Source organism: Schistocerca piceifrons, chromosome X, assembly GCF_021461385.2.
Source record: "Schistocerca piceifrons isolate TAMUIC-IGC-003096 chromosome X, iqSchPice1.1, whole genome shotgun sequence".
NCBI classification, from domain to species: Eukaryota; Metazoa; Arthropoda; class Insecta; order Orthoptera; family Acrididae; genus Schistocerca; species Schistocerca piceifrons.
This window is the reverse complement of record NC_060149.1, coordinates 418,911,486-418,938,677: the sequence shown is the minus strand read 5'-3', so window position 1 is coordinate 418,938,677 and position 27,192 is coordinate 418,911,486. Positions and strand designations below refer to the sequence as shown.

The 27,192-nt window shown below is 37.1% G+C and overlaps 1 protein-coding gene across 1 annotated transcript in view; it reads left to right on the top strand.

The window, feature by feature from the left end:
- Positions 1-947: 947 nt before the first annotated feature.
- Positions 948-27,192, top strand: part of LOC124721311 (gamma-aminobutyric acid type B receptor subunit 1) — a 118,127-nt gene continuing 91,882 nt past the window's right edge. Inside the window, exons 1-4 of the mRNA XM_047246224.1 lie at positions 948-1,742; positions 2,004-2,159; positions 3,212-3,310; positions 6,090-6,224. Coding sequence (XP_047102180.1) covers positions 1,734-1,742; positions 2,004-2,159; positions 3,212-3,310; positions 6,090-6,224 — 399 coding nt within the window. The 5' untranslated portion in view covers positions 948-1,733. The remainder of the gene's footprint in view (positions 1,743-2,003; positions 2,160-3,211; positions 3,311-6,089; positions 6,225-27,192) is intronic.

The window sequence follows — 27,192 nt, the reverse complement described above, 5'->3', positions numbered from 1 at the left end:
TTTGTAAAAGTCAGAAGTTAATTTCCGATCGATTCGCGCCGCACGCTTCCATTGGCTGATGGTAACTTGGTTCTCATTGGTTGACTGGACTATCGAAACCCGTCTTTGAAATAGAATGTACTTGTGCCTTGTCGAGGAAAGAAGCCCACTGGATGCACATACAAGGAGCTATTTCCAACCGCGAAAGATAGTGCCACTTTGCGCTTCTCTTTTCTTGTCACTGTTTTGCGGGATGGAGGAGGAGAAATACCAGTTCATCTGTAGTATTCGCCGTGGTTTAGCGGTTGTAGATGCTGGTTGCAATGGGATTATCTGTTTGTGAAATTTGCTTATTTATGGTACTTTGTAATTTACTTGACAGGTCTACATATATATGAACTTTGCTCTGATGTAGCAAACAGTTCAGCTCTGATTGTACTTTAATTTTGTTCAATAAATGTGCTTTCGGTATTTAGTGTTTCTTTTTCTTGACAGCCCTACTCGTACAACCAGTAGCGGTAATTGATCCCTAATTCTGTGTTACAGTATTTCTGTCAAAAAGATGTGCCAATACATCTTTAGTAGCATAATAACCACCCTCATGTACATCTTCAAATTCCAGGACATCGAGCTAATTTATTAATGGTATCTTTCAGCGGTACTTACTTTGATGTTGAAAAGATCTGATGCGAAAATGTAGTATTTATTTGATTACGATGTATGGTTTATCTGTAACTCGATCAGTAAAAGCTTGCATTACATTTTTTTCTATAGTACATCAAGGGCCAAACTTACATCACGTTCTTCAATATTTCACAGGTGTTTTTTTTATTTATTTTTTTAGCTGTCTCCAGACCTGTACATATTTTGTGTAGGACAGTTTGTCCTGCAAAGAGCATCCCCTATATGTCGGGTGTATAGGGCATATTAAGGTCTTGTTCTCAGAATTGTTCTGTGTGTTAAGTGGCCGTTCAGGGCTGTTATAACTGCAGCGCGTTGTAATGCTTCATAATATGTGAATGAAAATCCCCCAGTGATGCAGCTATTATTTTGAAACCAAGACTGGGATAAAGCCAGAAAATATGGGGCATTTACACGCTATTGGACTGGTGACGTTCGATTATACTTGTTAAGACGCTTTATATGTGTTTTGTACTTGTATTCGGTTTTTTCATTTTGCTGATATGGCCTTGGATGTTTTATTGATTTCTTATGCCTCTAAATAATCATATTGACTATTCAGTGGTCCCAAGAACAGTATAATTAGCTATAATTTCAGACGTATTGCGATCTAATGCCTCAGATAGTACAACACCGTACTGTCACAAACCCTATATTCCCTGCGATATTGTTATACTAGATGAAGTATAACTGTTACAAAAACTGTTTCTGAAACTTAACGTTTCGAATGAAAAGTTGATAATGACTGACCTGAGCTGTTCTTATGGATCGAAAGATTATGGCCCTTCTTGTCATATCGAAAGTTCACATCATTTGATGCACGACGTTTTGTTGGCGCCAAATGGCAAGCTACATTTTGAGATTAATGTGAAAACGTTTACTTTCTTTATTGCCAACTGAATTTGAAACACAATAGTGTCTCGACCTCTATCTGTTGCTGCGCATCGACCTGAGATAATTATGAGCAAAGACGTCACGCTAAGGTGGAGTTCGTCTGCTAGTGCGTGGTGTTTGCTGTTTTCTTAAACGTCGATCAATATGTGGGATTTGGTTGGCGCCGTGTAGAATTTGCAATGCCTCAAGTAAGTAACATTTTGTGATAGTTATCATGTAATACAGTTACAATACGTGTGAACAAACTGACAAGGAAGTTTCTGTTATACACCAAGATGTTGACATATAGTTGTAGCGACATTTGTACTTTATTTGGAAATAGAACTAGTTTTCAAGATGTTGAATTATAGTTGTAACGACAAGTGTGCTTTATTTGGAATAGAATTAGTTTTCATCATTTTAGCATGTAGTCTTTCTGTCGGTATCTTGATATAATTTTAATTTTTCAGGTTTTTCCATCTGTTAAGATATGGAGTTTAAGTTTAATCTTATGTGCTGTTGTCACCTGTTGTTACTCAGCGGCACATATCGAGAATGACGACAATGTGCTACACATAGGAGGAATATTTCCTATTGGAGGAAAAGGTGGCTGGCAGGGTGGTCAGGTAACACGCATTATGAAAAAGTATTGTTAATGTGTGAGTAGTGTATTGTTTCCTGTGATTTTTGTAGCCAGTTAAGTTAGGGAAGTATAAAACTGCCACTGATCCACACAGGCCGATTGAGAACAGTGTGGTCATATTCAGGGTCTCACATTTATTTCTGCTACCAGGCTGTGCAGTTTGGGAAGGTGCACCAGTCAATTTGAAATACATGAATGGGAAACCTCCGATTTAACCTAGTTAGTATTTTTTCCCCTTATGATTTCAGGTCATTTGAGTTGCCGAGTTGTGAGTTTAAGCACAACCTTAATGGGAGAGAAACTAGTTAGTTAATCTGTGATTTAATATGAAGAGTGAATGTGTAATATAGATGAACTAACAGTCATGCAATTTTTAAGAGAGATGAAGATGCTGATGTTACTGACACTGAATGCCATGTCTCAACAGAGAGAAGCCTTCAACAGACCCAACTTTCAAAATATTTTGTTTGTGAATTATTAGATGTCATTGTTGAAGCATTATGTTGAAGGTATAGACATATTCCTGTGTGTGTGCTTTTTTGAGAGAGAGAATATTGAATGTGGACTAGTAATGTCTAACTAGGTAACTTTTGCTGTGCATGCATTTGAAAAGGGTGTTTGTCATAATTTCTAAAACAGTTTTTCTTTCTCAGATAGTCACAGCATAATTGGTAGCTGATAGCATCGAGTTGTAGGTTTGGAAACTGTTTAATGGGACTCAGTTTTGCAAAATGAGTTTTAATTAGAATTTTTCCGAATAATTGCCTTGTTTTATAACTGAAATAATGATGTAGCAGTCTGTTACAGGATTACAGTGCAGGGTTGAAAGCATCTCCCTTGATTTTTACTTCTTAGGTGTCTGTTACATAATCTGTGGTGATTGTTGTGTGTTTGGATGTGTTCTATGTATATTGTATGTGTTGTAAATCTGTTTTCATATTTAAAAGATTGATTTTAAGTGTAAGATATTCTAGACTGAATTGGCTACTGTAGACTTCTACTTTCTTTAAATTGAAGACTTGTATTTCTTTGTAGGCATGTGAACCAGCTGCTAATCTTGCCCTGGAAGATGTAAATGCAAGACCAGACCTACTGCCAGGATTCACACTCAAATTACATTGGAATGACAGTGAGGTAAGCACCCATACAGTATAATTTAGGGACTAGTGTAGCAGGGGATACAACCTGTCGGCTTTGGACAATGTCACAAGTCGCCAATCGAGAAACGATTCTTCTTAGTGTTGTAGCTCCCTTCAGTGGCTGATAAGTGTTTTTTGGCTTTTTTAAAAAAAATCTCACGAGATAGAATAAACAGATCCACTTTATTAAGCAATCAGTAAAAAAACGAAACAAACATAACAGCAAAAGCGAAAATGGTAAACTGCTCTCTGGCGACTTGTGACGTCATTGTCCAAAGCCGACGGGTTGTATCCCCTGCTACACTAGACCCATAATTTATGTTTAAAAGTCATGGTACAAAACAATTGTCTGAACAGTTGTCACCATTAGCTGGTTGCAAATAAATGTTACAGTTAAAATAGAAAAACTATTTTCGTGAAAACAGAGTGACAGTTTTGAAGCAGTTATCGTGGTCAGTAGATCTATATAACTACCATCTGAAAGGCAAAGACATTCATGGTCATTTGTGAATAATAGCTGATACTGGGTCGACAGAAGCGTCCGATCCCACGCGTTAGCTTTGACCCGTGACTTAAGGGTGTTGTGTGTGACGTCATGACGGTGCAGAGTTTGGTTTGAGTGTGGCTGTTTCCAGTTCTGTTTTATCTTATTTTATTTACTTTTCAGATCTGTTCGTTCTATCTTGTGAGATTTTTTTAAATTTAAAAACACTTATTACTTATTTTAATTATCTGTTTCCTTCAATTTCTGTTTTAGTTTATTATATTTATCTTTCTGATCTGTTCGTTCTATCCCGTGAGATTTCTTTTTTTAAAGACAAAAAACACTAATCAGCTACTGAAGCATCTTTATCTTCTATGGGTTGCAGGGGTTATGACCCCTGGGGAGGTGGGTGGGTATTCATGCATGGCTGTCTTCACTTACACGCTGTAGCTACGCCAGGCGTCTAAATTTGTTTATATTTAGTTTGCCCCCCACCCAAAACACCCCATTTCCCGCGCTTGTCCCGTTAGTGTCATTAGGCTTCTTGTGGAAAGTGTGTGTGTGTGTTTTTGTTTCCGCCATATTTGTGACCTCATGGGTCAAACAAGACGGGCGGGATCGGACGCTTCCGTATTTCCCTGATACTATCTCACTGCTGTTATTGGTATATATTAATGAACTACCAGAGTAGTTCAATACTATTTGCAGGTGACACAGACATTTTAATTAAGGGAATGGATGTAGAAGAGGCTACACTTGAAGCAGAAAGTGTATTATGCAGACTAGAAAATGGGTTCAGAAATAATAAACTGATAATAAATTTAGAAAAAATCATGAGCTGTAAAAACAGTTGACCAAAATGATGAGATAATCTTAAAAAATTAAGGACTACAGACTTGAACAAGTACCATGTGTAAAATTTCTGTTTCCATATAGATGATAAATTGGACAGAGTACGTCAACAGCATAAGCAGTACATTTAAATCGGGCTGCTATGCACTATAGAAGTTAGCCAAAACTGTAATAATTAGTTCTCAAAATATTTTACTTTACCCACTTTGAATCAATGTCATTAGGAAAAGAACTATGGGAAAGCTCAGTACATATGAAGAAGGTACACATCGTACAGAAAAGGGCTATATGCATAATGACCAATGTAAAACGATGAACAGGCTGCAGATAAAAATTTAGACCAAACATTTTAACAGTAACAGATATTTAGATATATAAAATAATAGTCTGCATCTCGTGGTCGTGCGGTAGCGTTCTCGCTTCCCACGCCCGGGTTACCGGGTTCGATTCCCGGCAGGGTCAGGGATTTTCTCTGCCTCGTGATCACTGGGTGTTGTGTGATGTCCTTAGGCTAGTTAGGTTTAAGTAGTTCTAGGGGACTGATGACCGCAGATGTTAAGTCCCATAGTGCTCAGAGCCATTTTAACCATTTTTTATAAAATAATTGCAGAGGCTAAGAACAACATCTTAAGATAAAGAGGTTCATCAACATGAAACAAACTGTTGGAAACTGTAAGCAATCCAACACAGAATAAGTTGCTATGAGAGAAGTGAGACATATGTGGGGGATGTATCTATTCACTTGCCTTCTGAACAGTACTAGCAAAATAAATATTCATATTTTTAGAACACAGCCAGAGAAATAATGGAGAAATATCAATTTTATTTGGTAAATGAATTTACTGCGTATTGCAAAGAACACTCAACTATGTGATAAGAAGTAACCACCAGTCAAATAAAAATTTATGTATGTAAATTTAAATGCAAGGGAAATATTCATGTACTGGGAAAAAGAGCTAAATACAGTGTACAAAATTATAAATGTATTAGGCTGTAATCTGTGCTATAAATGCACTAAGTTGTAGTAAATTGTTATTGTATATTTAATGTCAATGCCTGTATGTAATGATACAACATGTATCTCCTTCAGTTCATTGGATGGCTAAATAAAAAAGTAAAATAAAATGCTCCTGTTAGTGGAAATCTCCCAAAATCTGTAAATGAACAATTTTTGTGTTATTTTGCATTGCATTTTGTCATCCATTCTACAATAGTGCTAAACATTTGTAAACATTTGTAGCTGAAGTAATTTTCTATACATAGGCTACATTACCTCCCTCCCTCTCTCTCTCTCTCTCTCTCTCTCTCTCTCTCTCTCTCTCTCTCTCTCTCTCTCTCTCTCTCTCGCAGAATTGTTTCCCCCACTATTAATGGCACATCCAAAAAAAGTTTCTCTGCTGATCATGTAATTTTTATGGGAATACTTTCTGTGTTGCAGTGTGAACCTGGCTTGGGAGCATCAGTCATGTACAACTTGTTGTACAATAATCCCCAGAAGGTGATGCTTCTAGCTGGCTGCAGCACAGTATGCACAACTGTTGCAGAAGCTGCAAAAATGTGGAACCTTGTAGTAGTGAGTACATTTTCGTTGTTGACAAAATTTCTATACAAATTCTTAGTCTGCAGAGGAATAGTGACCACGTTCAGCATATTTTCTGTAAGTAGTAGGTATTTTAGTGCTTTCAGACAGTGATACCTTTTTCATTTGAAACTGTGGACTGTTGTTTTCCTTATTGTGAATGGAAATGCATATTAGTGGTATGAATTTCTCTCACTGCGAAACCAAGGTCGGCTAATATTTACATACCAATCTTTGTCCACGAGTCTTTACTGTTCTTACAATATAATTTTTATTTCTGAAGTGCGAACTTCTCCGGAATACTTGAATATTATGCTACAGTATACTCATGGATGTAATTCCCTCCCCTCATTTGAATTTAAATAAAAGTTGGGTGAATTTTTTGTTGCTTATAGTCCTCTGTGGCATGCTTTATCCATGAAATCGAGCAGGAGAATTGAAAATGGATGTATTATTTATAGTAAAAAAATCTCACTAACAATTTACATATGCCTCCTCTGAAAAATTGAGCTATGTTTGATGTTAATGCCTCTGTATGGAGTTTGTGCAACTGTCAAAATAATTAACTAGTAGTATCCCTTCAATTTTTATTCTGAAAGTAGAGTTTGTACACAGATGCTGTATGTAGAGTACCCATGAACCCTATTTGAAAGTTGACTCAGTTTATACAGTCAACTGTGAAGTCTCTGCAATTATAGTAGTTAGGCATGGTGAAACTGGGAGCATGATAAATAGTTATGCCATGTACCCAGATTTCATCTTCCAAGACTATGTGACCAATGTTTGCAGATGGAATTATAAAATTACTTCTAGGAAAATATAATTTTTTTATTTTTTCCCCATACCCTATTGTATTACCCCTGATGAATGAACATACTCTGCTGAAATATTTTTAAGTTTTGTCAGCACTGTGCTATTATTACTTTATTGTAGGTGATAAAAATAAGTGCTTTGCTGAATAGTATAAAATGTGACAGCACTATTAATGCGATAACTACTCACAAAAGATGACCATACCAAAATGGTACTGGTGACAGAGATATAGTGAATATCAAACTATTTTAACTGGGGTATATACCAATTTGTAGCACCCCAGAACTGTATACACTGTGATTTTTGTAATGAATTCTCCAAAGAAGAGATTTTTATGAAAAAGGATTTACTTCTTTCCAAATCTTGTTCTCATTATTTAACTGACACCTTAGAACAGCGAAGTAATGTGTGTGATTAATAAAGAAATGAACTAAAAGGGACAACATATTGAACCATACAAAATACTATTCATTTTGCTTCTGTATAAAGTTGAAAAATTCTTTTTCTACAAGGTTAAATTGAAAATATCTTTGCTCTCCGTACTAAAGTTGTTCCTCTGTCAGTACCAATAATAAGTTTGTTTATAGTGTTCATATTAATACTCACTTTTGTTTCAAATATGTTGCATAGTACTTTATTGAATAAAATGAAATTATTGTGGAAAATAATTTACTTAACTCATTGTGAAGGCTAATATTTTGAGATTTGTGTTTGGCGTAGGTTGTCATTGTTTTGTTCATATCGACAGATGTTAGTTTCTAGTTTCACTAAGTTTCTGTATTCATTTATTCTGATCTAAGGTCAGATAGTCTTTATATAGCATAATACTATTTTATTCTAAAAAGAGATGCGAGGACAAATACGAGTGGGACCTCTTCCCGAAGACAAAAGTTTACGAACATGGCAGGTAAATAAGTACGTATTATTTCTTTAGCTTTTGCTATCAATCTCCATAGTTAAGGAGAGGAAAAACAATAGCAATTCAAGAGGAAAGCCTTAGGAAAAGGTCCATTCTGTACAAGTAAATTGAGGAACATGTCAAAAAAATAGCACAGTTAATTACAATATCTCTTGAACTGGAGCTGCACAGAATATCAGAGTAAATATATCACTAAATATAAAATGTTTTAAAGCAACACCACTTCTTGTGACAGTTTTTTAGTAGGTGGTGTTAGTTTGTTTTTATCATTCCTATGTGCTACGGGATTATTATGTTCAGTATTAATTTTTGATACTCTTCTGTAAAAGTTTTACTAAACATAAGTTTGGATACAGTTATACATATCAGTTGTTGGCAGTGTAAGTGTCATGGGATCAGTACTTAAAATTAAGCCATTAGATGGCTGTTGTAGGTAGCACAAGAAATATGGGATAGGACATTTATGTTGATACATGCTTGGAGCACTACATGGTCTGGGCAATATCAAATTCCTTAGATGTCCTCTGGGTTTTCCAGAAAAATAAATTGAGGTGGATAATGGTTTGGACTGCCTCTTCAGATCTGATGACCATTTGAAGTCTTAGATTTCATTGGGTGTCTGTTGGAAACACCATATTAGTGCTAGACTGCTGAACCTGATCATCATTATTGTACACTCTGATCCACTAACACAAGCAGCACCCAAAGCAGAATTACTTAATAACTGTGTTGTAAGATAGACATCAGACAATGAAAATTGCTCTTGCAGAATATTGAAGTGTCTCTTAACCCTTTTGCTACTCTGGGCATTGTGTACGTGTATATGCATGCAGCTTGTGTTTTCCTACAGTGCTACAGACATCTGTATGCATCCTGAGCTGCTGACCTCTTACTGCTGCGGATGACTTACTTCCATATGTCGTTGAATAAAAAGTTTAGAATATTTATTTATCATACAACATATATATCTCATTGTGTGCTATCATTTCCAAAAAACCTAAATTCAATATCTTGAATCATTTGAGATGTGATGATAGTTATGACCACATTATTTGCAATGCGCAAGTTCGTGAAAGAGTGCCCCTTTCGCAACCTCTGTTGGATATAAAACTCGAACGAAATGAGGTATCATTCTGCTCTGTTTTAAGTAAAGTTCCAATATCTTGTCTGTTTCATTCACTGAAATGTATGAATTAGTCAACCATATGAAAAGGTTACGCAGTGTGCTTTTACCTCTGCAAAATCTTAGGAACTATGGCACACAATGAAAAGAAATTCAGTTATTTATTGTGCAGAGATATCAGACTGTAAGATGTGCAAAAATCATTTTTCTTTTTCAACTAAGTTTCCAAAAATCTATATAAGTATTTCATATCGGCCGTAATGCCATCCCTCAGCACAGGCACCAGCATTTGGTAAGTAATACAGTCCTAATGAAAGCTGCCATGAGCATGGAATGCAGAGAGCGCATCTGTAGCAGCAAAGAGTGTAATAGTTTTTGGAAAGTACAACTGCATTTTTGGTAATTAACATTAAATGTATGCTTGTAACACAATACAAATGTGGATCAAGTTCAGTGAAGGTAAGATCCATCAGGGAGTAGACAAAATTTTTCCTAACCTTCACTTTTTGAGAGATCAGTTTTTATAATCAGTGGTGCACTATTTGTTTCTATCTGTTAAGTTTTATGTTTGTGTTTGCAGTATCATCCACATGTTGAAAAATGTATGTGACATTGTCAGTCAGTACTGAGAGATTCCCAAAACAAAATACTGTACTGTTGAACGATTAATATGACTGAATATTTATTATGCAAATACAAATACCATCATGTCAAGGATGTGATTTGTCATGAAAATGAGTGGAATTAGCAAAAAGTAATATACACCTTTCCAAGTTACTTCCTTATGTTTACTGCTCTATTGGCAAAACTGTTGTGCAAGACACTAACTTTTTTTTTAAATGGTTCGTCTCCAGTGGTCATGTTTCTGCTCTGGTATTACTTTACAAACAGGGCACCAGTGAAAGCCTTCACAGGTTTCACAAGATCCAGGAAAATTGTTAATTGTATTGGCTATCTACAGAAGTGAGGTAGTCGTAGAGGACTTCAGTAACATTAGAATCATACCTTAAGGTTTTTTTTCACTACAGGGATTTAACAGGCAGCAAAATGAACCATAAAATTCTGAAGTTAGTTTTCACAGTTTTGTGATAATGGAATGTTTTGAAAGAAGATTTTTATCAACTGTCATATGGACAGAAAGAGAGGAACTGTGTAAATGTATTCAGAAAGAACATTTGCAAAATCGCTACGCTCTCGACTGACAAACTGGGACCCTGGAAAGAGTGGGTTTTGTATTATGTTTGTGATACCATGTTGAGTGTAGGTGAAAAAATGTGTGTTCAATACTGACTTTATTAAGGCTGTGTTTGATATAGTGGGTGAAACAGAACTGGTATTTCTAGTAACTTTGTCTATTGTATGTAGTGAAACGTCCCAGTTGAGGATGAGAAAATAACTGTTGTCTGACTTTTTAAAAAGTCAAGGCACAAATGTTTAGAATTATCTTCATATACCCCTTTTCTCCAATTATATAAAATGAGGTTTCTTCCCAAATTTGTCATTCGAAAAATATGGGGTCATCTTGTATTTGCAGATTAAACTATTGTTGCTGAGGTAAATGTTTTTACATAATTTTCCTCTTACATTTACAGATGAAGCTTTGGCTATTGAGGTATTGTACAAATTTATTTTGAAGTGTTCTGAAGGGTAGAGCTTAGTAAACAATATGTTCGTTTGAATAGACTCGAGATTTTCCAAAATGCAGATACACTTAATACATAATCAATCTTGTTTGATCAGTTGTGTGACATTTGACTTGGGGCACTAGTTCAACAGATGGATATGCCAGAAACTATGAACTGGGCACAGCAACAGTCTACTACTCTGCTTAAAAACTTGACTATTTTATGAAACACAGGAGGAAACAGCAATAAATTGTATCAACTTACAAACTTCTGTAGTATTTGAATGGGTTTGCAATAGTTCTCATAAAAGTACAGTAACCATATACATACATTTATGCTGCCTTTTAAGTAAAGGTAACATCCAAAGGCAAAAATCTTGTCCTCCAAAAACCATTACATGATTATGAACCGTAGTCAGTATTTTATTTGATTATGAGAAAGTAATGATTTATGAACTGCATTGCAAATGAAAATTTGGTTATTCACGTATTAGAATACTCAGGGAAAATGTTACCAGCTTTTAATCAGCTTTAGAACAAGACGGTGACATTTAGATAAAACAAGAAAGAAAATTAATCTAGAATTAAATGTGTAACAAACAAAACAAATTGCAGTAAACGGACTTATTACTGCAAGAATAAATTACAGCGGGAAGACCTGTTTTGGAAATGGTACCAACAGATGGCATTAGATCATGGGACAAGTGAAAGTCAGAGGATTGTTGCTCAAGCACAGCACTATTGAAGGCTTGGAGGGGGAACAGTGACATGAGCTTAGCTGACAACTGAGTGTGGGGAAGTGAATGGCAAGGGGCAACATATTTCATCATGCTGCCAACCATAGGAATGTATACTGCATGCACTGGCTTTTTATGAACATCTGCCATGTTTAAACTGCAGTTTGCCTGAATCTATTTGTAGTCTGAATCAAGTTGACTTTAAAATTGGCCAAATATTCAACGTTAACATAAATTTCTGCAGGAGACACTAAATTCTAGACTGGGGAAGTGGCATACTTGTGTGTTTCATGCAGTAATGTTGTTGATGCTCACCATGAGGTATCACAGAAACATCACATCATATTTGGAAGAACCAGCCAGATACTTGTGACAATGAAGATATAAGTTTCTCAGTTGCCCTGTTAGGGTGGTGATTAAAAATAGTGGTACCACAGATGACAGGCTAAATGAAAGAGGTAGTGAAGATAAAAATTAATATAAACCATTTCTTTTTGTGTATTCTGTTAAACTTTGTATTATGAAAATGGAGACATCCAAGAACTGGTGTAAGTTTAGAATAGATGTAATGGTAATGTTTTAGGTGGATACCTAACATCAAAATAAATTTGATTAGTCAGAATATGTTAAAAAATAAATTTTCTTCTCAAGGAGCCTCTTGAAAAAATGGGATCCATGTTATATTCAGTGTCATTTTATACTGGGGTAAATATGGTGTTAATAATGCCAGTGTGTAATAAATTTCTGCAACATATTGTATTTCAGAAGGTTAGTTTTCTCCTTTTTGTTTTGGGTAAAAATAATTCTTATACCGAAATTTCTGTAGAAGTTTGTAAGTGTCTGGCTGTAAGATTCTGTGAACTCTTATAAGTGAGAGCCTGAAGACTAAGTAATTACATTTTGGTTAATTAATGCATCTTAATCCTTCCTAGACTATCAGTATAGTTCTGCTGTGTAACTCTGCAACTAAAGTCCATGTTTATGAAGTTGTAGGATTATTTCAATTAGAACTTCATTTACTGCCTTAGCCAGTCATGTGAATGTAACCTGAGCTATGCCACACGGGCCATTGCTGTTGGCCATATACAAACATTTTTAGTTAATGTTGGCAGCTCTGTAATATTGTTTGCAAATGGCATTGTTGTTTAAAGACATCATGAATAATTTGTGCGTGTAAATAAAAAGTAACATTATTGTTTAAGCACACTTTCAGTTCTGTGTGTCCTCCTCCATAGCTGAGTGGTCAGCATGGCTGACAGCCATGTGGAGGCTCTGGGTTCTATTCCCAACACTGCGAGGGATTTGTCGTTAGTGAGAGTACTGGACCAGGGTCCACTCAGCCATGTGATGATAATTGAGGAGTTGCTTGAATGAGAAGTATCAGCTCAAAGATCTGCAAAGCTGACAATAGGTAGGATAGTAGTTTGCTGACACCACACCCCTCCATACAGCACGTCTGCAGCTCGTGGTCTTGCGGTAGCATTCTCGCGTCCCGAGCATGGGGTCCTGGGTTCGATTCCCTGTGGGGTCAGGGATTTTCACCTACCTTGAGATGACTGGGTGTTTGTGTTGTCCTCATCATCATTCATAAAAGTGGTGAGATTGGGCTGAGCAAAGGTTGGGAATTTGTATGGGTACTGATAACTGCGCAGTTGAATGCCCCACAAACCAAACTTCATCATCCATACAGCACAGCAGTCGTTTGTCTTGATTGGCTTGTTCAAGGCTAGAATGGTGGAGCTTTCTTCAATGTGATGCATGCTTTTGATTGCAGGTAGGGGCATGAAAATGCACGACATCAGTGGGGACCAAATGATCATTGAAGTTAACTGTTGTATATGAGTAGAGGTGTGGTCCAGTTCATAATGAAAAATGTCCCTTACCCTCTCTGCGTATATGAAATCGGTGAAAGACAGTCAGGCAAACGTGAGTCATAAGAGATCGATAAACCACATCATAGTATCCTCTTGATGATGATGTAGATGTGAAGCCTCTCTTTGCTTTAAGGAACCCTGATTCCTGAGCAACATAAAATAACATTGACAACCAAATATCCTACAGGTAAGTGCTAAGGTTCAGAGGACAAAAGAATGCACATACTTCAAGCATCACACATTTCTTTAGTTATCTCAGTTACATTTTTGTGATACTGCAGTTTTTTGTGCTGTTGGTCCTTTCATGTTGAACAGAAGGATTGTTACATAATACTTTGAATACACACATTTGACATTAAATTCTGTTTTCCTTCTATTATTGTTGTAATTATATTTGATATTGCATTTACTATTAGTATTGATAGATCCAGTTAGTATGCAATACGTTGTGTGTACTACCCAATTTTTGTTCATGCTTCATATTGTGAAACTAAACAATTGGCATCTCACGTGGAATTTAGAGACTTATGGTTTACACAGTCTCAGAAAACCATTCAGATTGATTTCTAAAATAGAAATCACTAAAGGAAGTATCAAGGGTGCCGTGATAAGTTTTAATGTGTCTGCCACAAAACTAGAGGATAGTAGTCTTAATCTAAAATTAGTTTGAAAATTGGGGAAGGCATATGTACTAAAAGTAAAAGACACAGCATTAATGTTCCACAATGATATTTTTTTTATATTTTGCTAAAAACCAGCTTTTGATTTTGTAGGCAATCACCAGAAAATTTAAGACTGATCAGGCTGTCCATTTCATTTAACTATTTGACAAAGGGTTCATCAAACCAGCTTCAAGCTATTTCTCTATCATTCTACTCTTGAATGGCACGTGGGAAAAATGAATACTAAAATCATACCATGATGTCTTATTTTATGATGATCATTTCTCCTGTGTAGTTAGGTGCTGACAAAATATTTTATCATTTGAAGGAGAAAGTTGGTGATCGAAATTTCATAAGAAGATCCTGCTGCAACAAAAAATGCCTTTGTTTTAATGATTGACAACTCAGTTCTCCTGTCATACTGGTAGCACTCCCTCCCCTGTACAGAACGAGCTGCCCTTATTAGCACTTTGTTGATGCCCTCTGTCCCTCTGTCAATCCTATCTGATGTGGCTACCACACTGTGCAGCAGTATTCCAGAAGAGGACAGACAAGCATAGAGCAGCCAGTCTACTAAAAAAGAGCACCTTTTGAGTGTTCTGCCAATAAATTCCAGGCATTGTTTCACTTTCCCAACAAAATTATTTATGTGATAGTTCCAATTTAAGGTATTTGTAATTGTAATCCCTTAGTTTTTAGCTGAATTCACAAGTGTTACATGTGTGTGATTTATTGTGTAACAAAAATTTGGTAGATTCCTTTTAGTACATATGTGAATGATTTCACTCTTCTCATTATTTAGAGTCAACAACTCTGGTTCTTTCCCAACATAGCTGTGACAATTTACAACTACAATATCAGTCATTTCTAGGTGTACAGACACCCTGTGTTTGCTCTGCATCCTTTTAGATGGGGCCCTTCATGTAGATCCACCCTCTGGCACAAATCAAGGAATCTGCAGCCTACATGGTCACAGAACCTCGTGAGCCTCCGATTCAGACCCTTGGCTCTGTATCACATGTCTGCAGTTGGTCCAGTTGGTGGTGTTATGGATGGTGAGCTCCACCTTCACCTCACAAGCAAGACTGGCACTCTTTGCCGATTTCAGATAGCCGCCTGAAACCAGAGAGAATCTCTTTGGACCCAAAGTGGCACACATCGTTGGTATCGACATGAGCCACCCATAGCAGCTGACTGCACCATGTGGTCTTCATGACACCTGGAAGCATCCATTCCACATCTGAGATTACTCTTCCTGCCATGCACACAGTGCATGCTAGATTTTTCCCCCTCCTTGGCAGCCATATCCCCAAGGGGCTTGACTGTGCACCTGATTGAGTTCCCAACTACCAGTAACCCCACCCTCTGACTGTTCGGATCGTGCAGGCCAAGAGGCTTCCTCTAAAACATGACAAGTGTCTGCATTTGGCTCAGAGTGTGTATCAGACGCAGACAGCACCTGAAACTTGTTCATGAGACGGACCAGGAAGTTCTCAGATTGGCTCCCGTGGAAAGTCTTGCTGTCGTCTTGCTGTCTGCGACACCTTGGAATGACCTCCCACTCGACCCTGGCTGAGGGGTCATCTTCAGTGGAGATTGTACCTGGGGCGGCCATAGTATTGGACTGATTGGGGGCACTTGGGGCATGCTGGACATACCTTGGATCCCACGTCTGGCACCCCACAGCGATGCCCACTGGTAACAGCCTCAAGCTGCATGACCAAAGCCAGCACTACCTGGAGCTATGAGCGAAGGGTCACCAACACTACTCACATCTGAACACAGCAATCACAGTCCCTATCCATACTAAAGACAGAGGAAATATCTATAGACAGTTATTAAAACACGGAACTGTGCCTGAAGAATACAAAAATATGCAATGTTAAGAGTTCTAACCATTTTGCTTTTCTAAATTCTTCGTTAGTATGGTATTACACTGAGCTAAATATATTACCAATTTTAAAATATTTAAACAGAAGCATGTGTTTGGCGTGTTGCAGGCAACCAAGGAGCAGGTCACATAAATCGATAACTTCAATAAATGTTAAATGAAAATATCACATCAGGATGAAAAGGAAGACTGAAAACTCAAAATACCACAAGATGAGCAACACATGAAAAAACTGTTGGTGTAGACACTAAATGCTAAATAGTGTACAGCCTCCAGGCTGCCAGACATACTGAGATATAAAGGGACTCTGCCTGAGAGAACTGTTCCTTCGTGAGCTGTTTTTGAGATTAGCACTGACATAAAAAATAGGAATAACAAGATTGGATGCTGTTTTTAGAGATTTAATACTAAACAAATTAAAAGAATGCAGAAGTTCATTGTTACTGATAGAACAGCACCAGTCTCTGTACTGAAATGTCCAGCTTGTAATTTTGACTGGAAAGCATATGAGGGAACATCATCATTCTGTGTAAGATGGTTCTGGAAGACTGATAAATTTTTCATGTAACAGTTGTATAAATTGTCAAAAGTTCAAGTAAATGTGTGTCCAATTTCAAGTGGATGTGAAGATACGGATATTTGAAATGGACACATACACTTTCGAAAATTATGACCAGCACTTATGCCTGTAATGTCTGAATCAAGAGACTGCAGATCAGAGCTCACTGAATGTGGTAGTTAGTCTTCAGAGCAATGTTGCACATCTTGCCACATGTTGAATGTGTTGACAAGGTATTTGTTTTTGGGTTTTGTATAGATAATGCTGCTGTAGTTGTTCAGATGGTTTCCTAAGCACTGAATAGCAGATTAAAGTGTGTTAAGTGTGTGTTTGCAGCTCGTTTACCCCCACAAATCTGCATTCTCAAAAAGGAGAGCCATAGATTGAAGAAAAAATAGCTGGATATAACAAATATTTTTTGTTGAGGCAAAGAAAATGTTACTACATCCTCTAACAATTGAAAAATCCTTTTCTGTATCAGTGATGGGATAGCCATATATGACAGATCTACATCTCTACATAGATGCATGCAACAGAAGCGCACAGTAAAGACTCTGTGTGTAACTGCCCTTGTGCACATTCATTTCTTCTATTTACTTGTGTCCACCATCCTGCAGTATTTTATAAATGACATGTTGTGCTTGGATTGTTATTTCTCAAATGACAGCTGTAATGATGTACAATTTGCTAAAAACACCAATTCAATTTCAGGGGTACATTCTGTGTTTTTGTAAAAAAAACAAATTTATTTTAAAATAGTTCACCATTCTGCACCTCATCATGAAGTACATCAATGCACATCTATTACTGAGAAGAGAACATCATCCTTGTGTCTACCATATTTACATGATTCATGTTGTATACATAAGAAAATGGTATTTTCCCATTCTGTGTAGATGGACGCAGAAATAATATAATTTTAAAGACATTAATAAATTTGTAATTAGGTATTGCTGTGATGGTAGACCTTAGGTAAAAATGTGTTTTTGGCACTACATGTATGAGCTTTAGATGGTAGTACTCGGTATGTTCACAGAGCATTAATTAACAAATATTACACCTAGAACATGCACCACGATAAATGGGGTTGCAGTATTTACATACATTTTATAGACATCTTTATAATAAGTATACACTGAGCATATTCATGCTTAAATACCTGGTTAACTTAATTTTATCATTATGGGGTTATGTGATTTATGTAAATATGGCTGACAAGAGGACATCCTCTTAACAGTAATGAATAAGAATTGGCCTGAACAAGATTGTGGCTGGGGTAAAAATTCAGAACATATCTCCATAAAAATGTGTATTTTCTTGCAAAAGAAGAAAATACATGATATCTGTAAGGACAAATTACCAAGCGTAAAGAACACACATAATTTAGAGTTTATAATTATCCTGTAAATGAGTCAAAACTATGAGAAGAAAAAAGTGAACTGAATGTGCAAAAATTTTTCGTGATAGTTCACACTTTCAGAAAAGTGAAGTCAATAACTTCAAACATAAAGTGCAAAACTGTGACAGCAACACAAATTTCGTCCGTGGCAACTTCTTTATAGCACTCTCTGCTGTAGATTATGGAAGTGCAGTATGCGGCTCTCATGAGTCATATGAAACGGAAAAGGCCAGTGTGAATAAGACAGGACAAGAAAATTTATTGATGCAGATAAATGAGAAATCGAATGTTGTCCATATAAATTTGCCAACCTTAAAATGTTGTTCTTATGAATTATTGGCTTTTGTGATAAAGCATGAAATAGATAGTACAAGACAATGTGCACAACAAAGGTAGGTCTAAAATTTACAGCTTCAAATTGACAAGAACAATTAAAATCAATGACCACCCCAACAACTACAACAGAAATGGCAGCATCAAAAACATTAGCAGCAACAGTAGTAAGCAACTCACCACAGCACTAAATGACCCATGAAGCACACACAACCTGTGGTTCTCAAGGAATTTTGGTACCTCATCAGGACACAGGACGGAACATGACACTGTGTAACGTAAATACAAATGTAGTCTCATCCTAATCACATGCAGATTTTAAGCATAAACATTCCATGTCTTAGAAAGAAATTCTTAGAACTTAGGGTAGCAATGACTGGTGCCAATACTGACTGCATGTGCATTATGGAGTGCTGATGCAGAAATTTTAAACTAAGCAGCATTTACACTCAACTGTATGGGTTTTCAGGTTAGTATTGTAGAAAGATTACCAGGAATGGCAGATGTTTATATTCTTATCAAATTAGGTGTCAGGTGTAGATGATGTGAGGCTGAATCATTGTATGTGGAAAAATATTTTCAAACAGCTGTGCAGTTGTATGAAATGCAAGAAAAAGTCAGCAGTAACAATATACAGACCACCTTGTGGAGATACAGGAAGTATTCGTTACTCAATTAGAAACGCTACCAAAATTCTATTTACTGAAAGAATCACTGTACTTGTTTGTGGGGACTTCCATGTAAATCCTGTAGATGAAGTAGGCTGAAAGATCAGTTCCTAAATTTCTCATGTAGCTTCAGTGTATTTCCTCACATATAAGAACCTGCAAGAATAATATAGTTTTACAGACAATATGTTTTCAGTGTAGGACCTACACAAGTAGAAGTAAGATATTGATTTTGGGTCATCAGGCCACAGTGCTCTGGTTCTCAAAATTCTGTAAGTGTCGGTGCAATAAATAAAAGCATGCTTCACCTATAAATGAAATTTATCTACAGAAAACTATATAAACTTTGTAAATATTCCAAGTAATTAGTCATGGGTAGAAGGGTAGCCCCTAACAAATGCCAGTGATGTGTATAATTCATTTTCTTTAATTTTTATGGGATATTTCAAGATGTGCTTTCCATAGATGCCAAGATTCACTTGACAATGTAACACGAAGCTAAATTCTTGCACTACAGCTGGCATTAAAAGTTTTTGTAGAACTATGAAAAGACTAATTGCTAAAATGAAAACATCCACAAATCAACAGTTTGTAGAGTATATAGAATTACAGGAGGACACATGAAAAAGTAATTGCTAGTGCAACATTTCTAAATATGGTAGTTTAATAAGACACATAGAAAGTCAAAAACTGTGTGGGGGAATTGTGAAGATCAAATCGGGGAAGACGTGAAGAACAGGATATCATTCTCAAAAATGCAGGATATGTTAATATTAAAAAAGATTTTCCACATTGTATGAAATTATTTCATAAATGCAAAACTTAAACTCGAGATTCACAAATCAATAAAGAAAAAACAAGGTTCAAAGGCTATTTTGTAGCATGAGGGTGGTTCCATCAAATGAACATGAGGTGTTAAAAGTGATAAAAAACTTGAAACCTAAGATGTCAACAAGTGTAGATGAGTGCTGGTGTCCATCATAATCAACACTAACACAGGTTACTTAGGCCCTTTCCATACATTGCCGACTTCTCATTAGTATAGTAAGGGTTAATTGAGGTTTTCTTCTGTCAGTCATGTCATCCTTTTAGAAAAAAAAAAAAAAAAAAAAAAATTGAAAGAAATAGGTGTTCGATGGCGGGGAAAATAGCGGTTTGAATCATGCCTACAGAACTGAATACAGACTGTAGGGCTGATGTCAGGTTACTCCAGTCACAAAATCAGTCTAGTATCAGGTACAAAAATGTGAAAATAGGAGTCCCCACAAGGTATTGTTATAGGTACCATATTACTTCCTGTTTAAAATGACATGCACCTCAGACAATGCAGCCAGTATTGTGCTAATTTCACATTATATTAGTGTTATAAGTGTGCCAAAGCAACTGCTGCATACAGTTACTGATGAAGTCCTCAAGTATGTCCACTCTTGGATCAATGTGTACAGGTAGATATTAAATGTAAGTAGAAAAAATTACATGCAATTTGGGAAAATGAGTCAAAATTTAAATGTAGAACTGGTGTTGGGGTGATAAAGACACACATGTAAAGTAAGATCTACAAAATTGCTGAGGATTCATGTTAATTGAAACCAGCTTTTAATGGCCAGGAAATAAGGTCCACACAGAAACTCAGTTCTGCCCATTTTGCTCTATGGATTATTGAAAACCTTTGTACCTGAGAACATGTCAAAATGGTATACTTCATCTGTTTTCAGTTATTTGCAACACACGAAATAATATTTTGGTATTCTACCAGTTGCTGCCTAAAACAAGAACAGTGACAACAATTTTTGTTGTTGTTCTACAGAAGAGGGCTGTCTGAAAAACAGTCTTCCACAGGCACACTGCAAACCCATATTCAGAAAATTTAAGCACTAACAATTCCTTAACTATATATTTACAAATGTGTTGACTGTACCAGGGGAACACCTTAAAGATTTTCAGACAGTCTGACCTTTATAGTTAAGTGGTCCTTACGGCTGTATTGTGTTCTGCACAACATGCAGTGTGGAGCAAGAAATTTCATACATAAAAAAACGGCAGTTTCAGTGGCTGAAGCATGAACTGACCAAGCTGATGCTGCGCAGCCAGTTAGTGATTTCTGAACATAAAGACAGCATAGAGGTGTGACTCGTCCACCCCAAAGGTCAAGGCATTAAAAACTATCAGATCAAGGAAAAGCTGTAGCAAGTGTTCCTGACCTTAATTTTCTATTCTGCTAACTCAAGATGATTGTGTGAAAGTAATCAGGAAGAATTTTGCTGAACACTGTTTCCTGTAACACTGTACAAAAGAACTATATCCAAAGACAACCTTGAGGTATAGCTTGCCCATGACAGAACATTTTGACAAAGCTGCTCTACCAGTGCCAGCCAGGACCCAAGACTCCATCGTCACTATAGACACAGTTGGGCAGTGGTGTGGCCTGGACTATGGCAGTATAGCAATATGGAGTACTTTGGCTCAGTCTGGACTCCCATTTAGGAGGAGAATGAGTAAAGCCCTCATATGACTGATTTAGGTTTTCAGTGGTTACCCTAAATCACTTAAGTAAATTGCCAAGGTAGTCTCTATGAGAAGGAAGTGATTAGTTTCCTTTCACACTTACGCTGAACTAGAGCTTCTGCCCAGTCTTTAATGAAGTAGTTGCTGATACACTATAAACCCAAATTTTCCATTTTACTTTAAGCAGTAATGAGTTACGTACTCATTCCCCATATGTGAGCTGGATGCCTCAGCGTCTGATGCTCAAGAAAGTGCACCTCATTAAATCTTGTACGACATATTGCTATACCTACAATGGAACTGAATAGAAATCCCCATTCCACTTTCTAATAGAATCTGGCAGTCGAGATAATTCTCTACTTGTGGAGGGTAGCCATTTTGTTTGTTCTCTTGAAGCAATTTACATCAAAAGGATATACAGTACAACACTGGGGTCAGTGCTCACCTATTGAATTTCATATGGCCCTTATCATCTTAATGCTGCTTTAGATAACTAGTTTTTAAGGTGTTTCAGCAGGAGAATAGTAACTGTTTTAAATATTGGTTGTATAATGGTAAACACAAATATTAAATTAAATACAACCATTATTATTGTTGCCATTAATAATTAATAAAGTTATTGTATTATAACAACAGTAAGGAGTCCATTTGTGGATAAATAGATTTGGAGACAAATTTTGAATTTTTCGCCGTTCTTGTAACAAAAAAAATCTGATTTACAAATGAAGAACAGTTTAGAGATTTCTGAGCCTTACATCCAATTACTATTTGCCATACTTATCACATGTAAGAGATTTCAAGAAAAGATTCGGCAAAGCACTGAATATCTTAAAATGACCGAATCACCAATTGGAATGTGTCAGTGAGCTGCCATCAACATGTTCACTGCCACAAGGCAACCGACAAGCACAGTGGAGCCTTAGGCTTGATGCCACGTGCCCGCTTGCAGCCACAGCAGAACCTCGCTCCTGATGCTGTGGCCTGGCATTGAAATATCCATCACAGTGCATGTGACAGTCTTTGTGTTAAACATGGAAGGCAACTCTAAAATCTCTTGATTTACAGATCAGACAAGTGACGCTGCAAAAGACATGAGAGAAATGTCAGTGATTTAGCAAATAGGGTGACGGATAATGTAACTTTGTGAAACAAGTTTCAGAAGAATGTTTTTGTTATCACTGGTGATCAAATAATCATGGAAGTCTAATATTTTGAATTCTTAGGACTGAAGATTGATGAAAAGCTCTCTTGGAAGTATCGCACTAAGGATCTTGTGCAGAAACTAAATTCTGTTACTAAAGGATAATGTGTCCTGTCTCAGAGACTGAAATACAAAAACTTGTTTAATTTTCATACTTTGACGCACAAAGATTATTCTTAACCCAGAAAAGGACAGCGGAATTCATCTGCAGTATTAGTTCACAAACTGTGTAAGTTGTTAAGCATCTTGTATTGTAGCTCTGCTGTCCCAGTATACATTCTGTCTCATGGGATTTATGGTTAATAATATCACTCATTCAAGTGGAACTGCCACATTCACTCAATGAGCACTAGACGGAAAAACAATTTGCACAGCAATAACAGTTCTCTTATCATTGTACAGAAAGAAGTGCAATATTCTGCATGTTTCATTTCCAATAGATTTCCAGCAGAACTGAGAAATTTGAGTGATGAACTCCAGATTTCAAATTTAAGTTGAAAAGCTTCATTACCTTCTTCTACACAGGAATTCGGTGAAGTAGTTTATAGTCCTGCAGTGTAAAATACTATTCATTGTATATACCATTGCAGAGTTTAATAAAGTTAATTACTTATTGTTTTGACAGGCCACAAATACATGACACTATTTTTCAATGTAGTCACCAAGTCTCTGTAAATAATGGTTGGAACTTTCTGCTATTCATTGAGTTCCTTAAAAATACAGAAGTGTTAAGAAAAAACAACACTTTTAATGACTAGAAATAGGACGTTCATATTCACAAGACATGTACATTAGTATGTTCTGTAGAAATGATTAGCATTTCAGTCACCTTTGGTTCAGCATGTGTTCTGTTGCCTAGTAGGAACAGGATCCGCCATGGACCCAGATAACATGTTCCATGTGTGATGGCATTGATGCATGAATGGTGTCCTGTAGTATAGCCATCCATGCTGCATTCACCTGGTTCCAAAGTTCACCTCTGGTGCTCGGCATTGGGTCACATCGCTGCACCCGTTGTTTCACCATAGTCCACACATTTTTGATTGGCAACAAATCCGGTGGGCCAGGGCAAAAGGCTGACATCCTGTGACACCAAGAAGGCCATATCTGTGCAACATGTTGTCGTGCATTATCTTGCCGAAAAATGGCGTCTGGGGTGTTGTGCAGAAAGAGTATGGCTACAGGTTCAGGTTCTCATTCACATAGGTCACACTGGTCACAGTGTCCTGGACACACACCATCTGTGATTTGTGGTTGTACCCAATAGCATACCACACCATAAAGCCTTGAGTTGGGATGTATGTCTTGTGCAAATGCAGTCAATGTGATGCCACTCCCACCATCTGCGGTGAACCAAAATGTAGCCATAATTTTGAAACAAACAAAACCTCTATTCATCTGAAAACACTATCTGATGCTATTCCTGTCCCCAGTGATGTCATTCCATACACTGTTGCCATAAAGCATGTTTCTGTTCTTTCATCAAAGGTAAGCGGAGAAGTGGACGACACACATGTAACCCATGCCGTAATAAATGGTGGTGAACTATCACCCTTGATAGAGTGTCTCTGGCAAGTACTTACCTTCAAGAGTTCTAAGTACTGCACGCACGGCACCGCACACAGTACGAGAAACTCTTCTAGCTGTGCTACACTGTTCCACCACTGCACCAGAGCCGAGGAGGATGCAGATCTGTCCTGCAATGCTATTCGGATGAGGTGTCGATCTTTTGGGTTGAGGGACAAGGTGGTGGTCTGGGTGGTGTGATCTAACCCATCTCATGTTCTACTGCCTCCTGTCAACCATTCCTTTGTCTGACACGAACAGCAATTTCCCAGATGGACACATCACATTCTCTCCTGCCAATGATGCGCCTGATCCATTACCTTCAGTTTATAGTGACAACGAGAGCCACAGACACATTTTACCAATAGGTAGTGGTGTGACACAATATTTGTGTTTATCTTGAACCCATGGGCCAACATGGTTCAAATGCTAATCAGTTCTGCAGAACATACTAATGTACATGTATTGTGAATATGAATATGAACATTCTGTCTGTAGTTGTTCAGGGTGTTCTGTTGTTTCTTAACATGAGTGTAGAAATCTGCTCTTTGGTCATGGAACCATTTGAGAACCTCTGTGTAAATGTCCTCATTGTTGGCAAATCTCTGATCACTGTGAATCAGTTCCTCAATTTCCTGAAGTTGTCATATGTGGTCAATGTCAATGTCAATGACATTCATTACCTGTCAGCGTCCCAAATTCTGTGCAGCCTAGGTCAAATTGTTGGTACCATCTCATTATGGCTGGATGCAAAATTGCATTTGGTCCATATACTGCCATAATTTTACAGTAAATCTCTGTGCAATTTAGAAGCTTTGTCCACAAGAATCATATTGTCCCACATTCTTAATCTTGGAGTAGGTTTCCAATTGTGCCATTTCAGTCGCGCACTTTAATGTACCTATTATCTATACTGCATTAGAACACACTACAGGAAACCTGGAACATGTTGACAAAAGAATGAGGAATAATACGGTGTATTGGAATCCTGAATAAAAACCTCCTCCTTTGAGAAGAGAATGTGATGCATCCCTTTTGAACACTCCTCGTAAAATTGTGACAGAATTGCCGGCAACATGTATAAAATTGTGGCAGAGTCTCTGGCAAGTACTTACCTTCAAGAGTTCTAAGTACTGCACGGCACCACACACAGTACAAGAAACTCTTCTAGCTGTCAGACTATTAGGTCATTCCTCAAGGAGGAAAGGGATATGTTGGTGATTGCTAGAAAGGAAAGGCAGATCACTCACAACCTAACTGTTGTGAATTTTTCCTTTTGGTATAGCATTATATCTAGTTTTATAGACTACTACTATCATGATGTGGTAGATTTTGTGAAGGAAACAACAGAATTTATCTGGGTGACACAAAGATTGCCATGATATTAAAAGTAGTTTTTTGGTACATGTTGCACAATACAATTTTGATGTGGGGGAAAAAATACAAATATAAACTTCAGTTTTGACAGTTCAGTATAAGGAAGCAGATTCAAACTATAACTAATTCTCTTGAAGCTATTCTTTATGAGTGGCATTCCAGAACAGCAGTCACCCAAGAAAACATTGAGATATGATACTGGATAATCATAGATTAAAGATGTATGAAATAGCAAACACTACAGGCACACCCAGAAGGGAGTGCATGGTACATTTTATATGGTGAAATAACGATAAACATTGTGTATAAGGTGATCACTGTATTCATTGGTTGAGCACTGACCAAAAACAAATATGGATAATATTTGCTCTGCAATGTTTTAGTCATTTTAAAAAGAATCAAATTGATTTTTGTGCACTTAGTTGTTACTATGAATGAACAGTGAGCCCTCACTTCTGAACAAAATGACACAACTATCAAAGCAGTGACCCTGCAGCAGAAATTTCACTGCTGGATAGATTATGACATCCATTTTCTGAGAAGCGGAAGGTAGTCATCTTATTCGCTACCTTGCAAATAGTAAAACAGTAATTGAGAAAGACTTGTATAGTCACATGGATGCAGTTCTAGACTGCAAAAGATGATCTTCTTACATGGCCACAAATGTGTGCGGGAAAATGTATGGATTTTAAGTACTATTCTTATGAACATTTACCTTACCCTCTAGATGGTAACAGGTGAGGCGAACTCTAGATTGCAGTTTATTGGTAGAATCCAGAAGCGATGCAGTCTTTCAATGAAGGAAATTCCTTACAATACTTTAGTTCATCCAGTCTTAGGAGTATTGTTCGTCTGTACGAGACCCTTACCAGGTGGGTCTGATTCAAGAGATTGAGAAGGTCCAAAGAAGAGTGACAAGATTCATGATTGGTACATTTAGCCATCGTGAGAGCGTTACAAATCTCATAGAAAGTTTGAAGTGGGTCACACTTGCAGATAGATGACACGCTAATCAGACGGGGTCGCTCACTATATTCCAAACTCTCATCTTCGCTGGGGATGTAGAGCATATATTATTACTGCCAACTTTCAAATTGCCCAATTACCACCATTCAAAGATAAGGGAAATTAGAGCTCATACAGATATTTACTTCCATCCAACTTTGACTTATTCTTACATCTAAAGAAATGTGTGGCATAAAAATGTGAACATTGGAAACTCCAGGATGGAATAATGACAATATCATGAAAAAGACAGTTGTTACCGACCATATAATGGAGATTCTGAGTTGCGGATATGCACATCAAAAAGATTGTGAAACAAGAACAAGAAAGTGTGCTGTAGAGAGAGGGAGAGAGAGAGAGAGAGAGAGAGAGAGAGAGAGAGAGAGAGAGTGTGTGTGTGTGTGTGTGTGTGTGTGTGTGTGAGGGGGGTGAATTCCTATGAAGGCTTTTTTCACCGAGAACTTACTTGTGTTTGACAGACTTTTTCATGTGCCTATCTGTGGCTCGGCAACTCCACTATATGGTGAGTAGCAACTGTCGTTTTCATAATATTATCATAAAAATGTTTTGATTACATTGAAGAGATTATGGAATCTATACATGGGCATTTTCGGGCCTTCCAGAATTGCACTTCAGGGATAAAATTTACTTGCGGGAAAAACATTGGAAAAAGTGTATTGACCTAACACGGGTGAATACCATAAAA